Below are 2,234 nucleotides of genomic sequence, written 5' to 3' on the forward strand. Positions count from 1 at the left end.
GCTCATGTTCCGGAGGGGTTAATTGCTACCCCAGTACTTCAAGACGCTTTGGTCCGTTTGGTGAGCCTTATGGAGTGTGTGGCCCAGACTGGCGCATTTCCCATGGTACCAACAATATATCAGGCTGGACGAGGTGCCCAGACTCCTACCACTCCCGCTCTGGAGTAGATAGCTCCCCGGTATCAGGCTCCAGCAACTTAGACAGTCAGATTAGTTCAGCCGGTTATTGTCGGAGATGGGCCAGCTATGTCTTCTGAGGCTTTATGGAGATTGGACAGGTTTACCAAGCTCTTTCATGTTCACTTAAGCGATGCTTCTTCAGAGGATCCCCAGGATTATCTTGACAACTGTCACGAGGTTTTACGGAACATGGGTATAGTGGAGACCAATGGGGTCGATTTTGCTGCATTTCAGATGACTGGTTTCGCTAAGAAATGGTGGAGAGATTACTTGTTGACAAGACCAGCTAGGTCGCCTGCTCTTACTTGGGACCAGTTCTCCCAGCTCTTCATAAATAGGTTTTTGACTATCACATTGAGGGAGGAGCGTCGCCGTCAGTTTGAGCGTCTCCAACAGGGTGGTATGACTGTTACTCAGTATGAAACCCATTTTTTGGATTTGGCTCGTCATGCTATTCTTCTGCTTCCCACCGAGAGAGAGAGGGTGAGGAGGTTTTTTGATGGACTTGCTCAGCCTATCAGATTGCAGATGGCTAAGGAGACTGGAAGTGAGATTTCTTTTCAAGCGGCTGCTAATGTGGCCAGATGGGTCGAACTGGTTCTTACTCAGGGAGGTCAGGGGTTGCCTAGCAAGTGAAATGTTAGGCACCATCATGGTCCCGTCGGTGGGAAATTTCGGGTCATGACATCATATTTACGGATTTTCTGGTGATAATTGAGAATTCATTTCAAAGTTGAGGTTGGTATTGTGGAACCAAATGTTTAAGTAAGGCTTGTACTTGTTATTCTATCTCTCTATTGTTATTTGTTCATTGAATTATGGTAAGGGGGAGTGTTAATACACGAAGGGTGATGTCGTGCCATATTGTGAGGGTTAATTCACGAAGGGTGATGCCATGCCATATTATGAATGTTAATGCATGAAGGGTGATGCCGTGCAACGTTATGAGAGTTAATGGACGAAGGGTGATACCATGTCGTATCTATTGATTTATATTGTGAGGATGAGAGTAAAAGCATGAAGGGTGATGTCGTGCAATTTTCTTCATTGTGTTTAGTTGATTTTCACTAGTTAAAAGCATGATGACTATTCTGGTTATCATTTCTGTTTTATCTCCTATATGCTGTGCCCCTTTAGAATGTTACTTTATGAGAGTTAATGCACGAAGGGTGATGCCGTGTCGTATCTATTGATTTATATTGTGAGGTCCAGAGCAAAAGCACAAAGGGTGATGACGTGCAATTTTCTTCATTGTGTTTAGTTGTTTTTCATTGGTTTAAAGCATGTTGACTGTTCTGGTTATCATTTCCGTTGTATCTCCTATATCGTGTGCCCCTTTAGCATGTTCCCCCTCCCAATAGTACATGTTTAGCTGTTACTGTTATTTTCTTGTACATATACTGTTATCTGCACATGTTTATTATGTGGTTGTCTTGTCATAGCCTCGTCACTAATTCGTCGAGGTTAGGCTCGACACTTACCAGTACATGGGGTCGGTTGTACTGATACTGCACTCTGCACTTCTTGTGCTGATTTTGGTAACTGTCCTAGCTGATCGTGAGGCTTAGCAACTTGGATTTGCTGTCAGTAGACCCAAGGTAGATCTGTTCGCATCCACATACCCTGGAGTCTCTTCCTAGTTTTATCATTTACTATTTCCTTACTTCAAAACAATGTATTTTTCTTTTTTAGACTCTGTTTGTAGTAAATCATAGTAGCTCGTGAGTTGTGACTCCAGATCCGGGTGGTAGTAATTAATGAAGTATTTATATTATTCCGCACTCGTTTAAAAATAATAACCAATAACTAATTATTAACTAAATAATTAATTGTTAACTAATTATGCCATATGGCTTTTTTCTAGGCTGCCACTTGACTTAATATGGTGCCTTTTTCCTTGGATTTTAATAATATATAGATTATTTTCCAATGATAAATTCTTCTGATTTTACTCTAAAATTGGTCAAATTAATTCTCAAATAGTCCAAAGGAAAAAACCAATATACGCTAATAGATTGCACCTGCCACAGGCGGAAGCATATGCGTTATTTTCA

General features: G+C 41.4%; 1 protein-coding gene across 1 annotated transcript; it reads left to right on the plus strand.

Annotated features, from left to right (window-relative positions):
- The first annotated feature begins 246 nt into the window (after positions 1-246).
- Positions 247-816, plus strand: LOC138900993 (uncharacterized). The gene has a single exon (XM_070188718.1). It carries the CDS (start codon positions 247-249, stop codon positions 814-816), a length of 570 nt encoding a protein of 189 aa, XP_070044819.1.
- The last annotated feature ends 1,418 nt before the right edge of the window (positions 817-2,234 follow it).

The sequence above is a fragment of the Nicotiana tomentosiformis genome, chromosome 11 (assembly GCF_000390325.3).
Source record: "Nicotiana tomentosiformis chromosome 11, ASM39032v3, whole genome shotgun sequence".
NCBI classification, from domain to species: Eukaryota; Viridiplantae; Streptophyta; class Magnoliopsida; order Solanales; family Solanaceae; genus Nicotiana; species Nicotiana tomentosiformis.

Bases quoted from the DNA above. Each gene is read 5' to 3' on its own strand.
- LOC138900993 (XM_070188718.1), top strand. From the start codon at position 247: ATGTCTTCTGAGGCTTTATGGAGATTGGACAGGTTTACCAAGCTCTTT.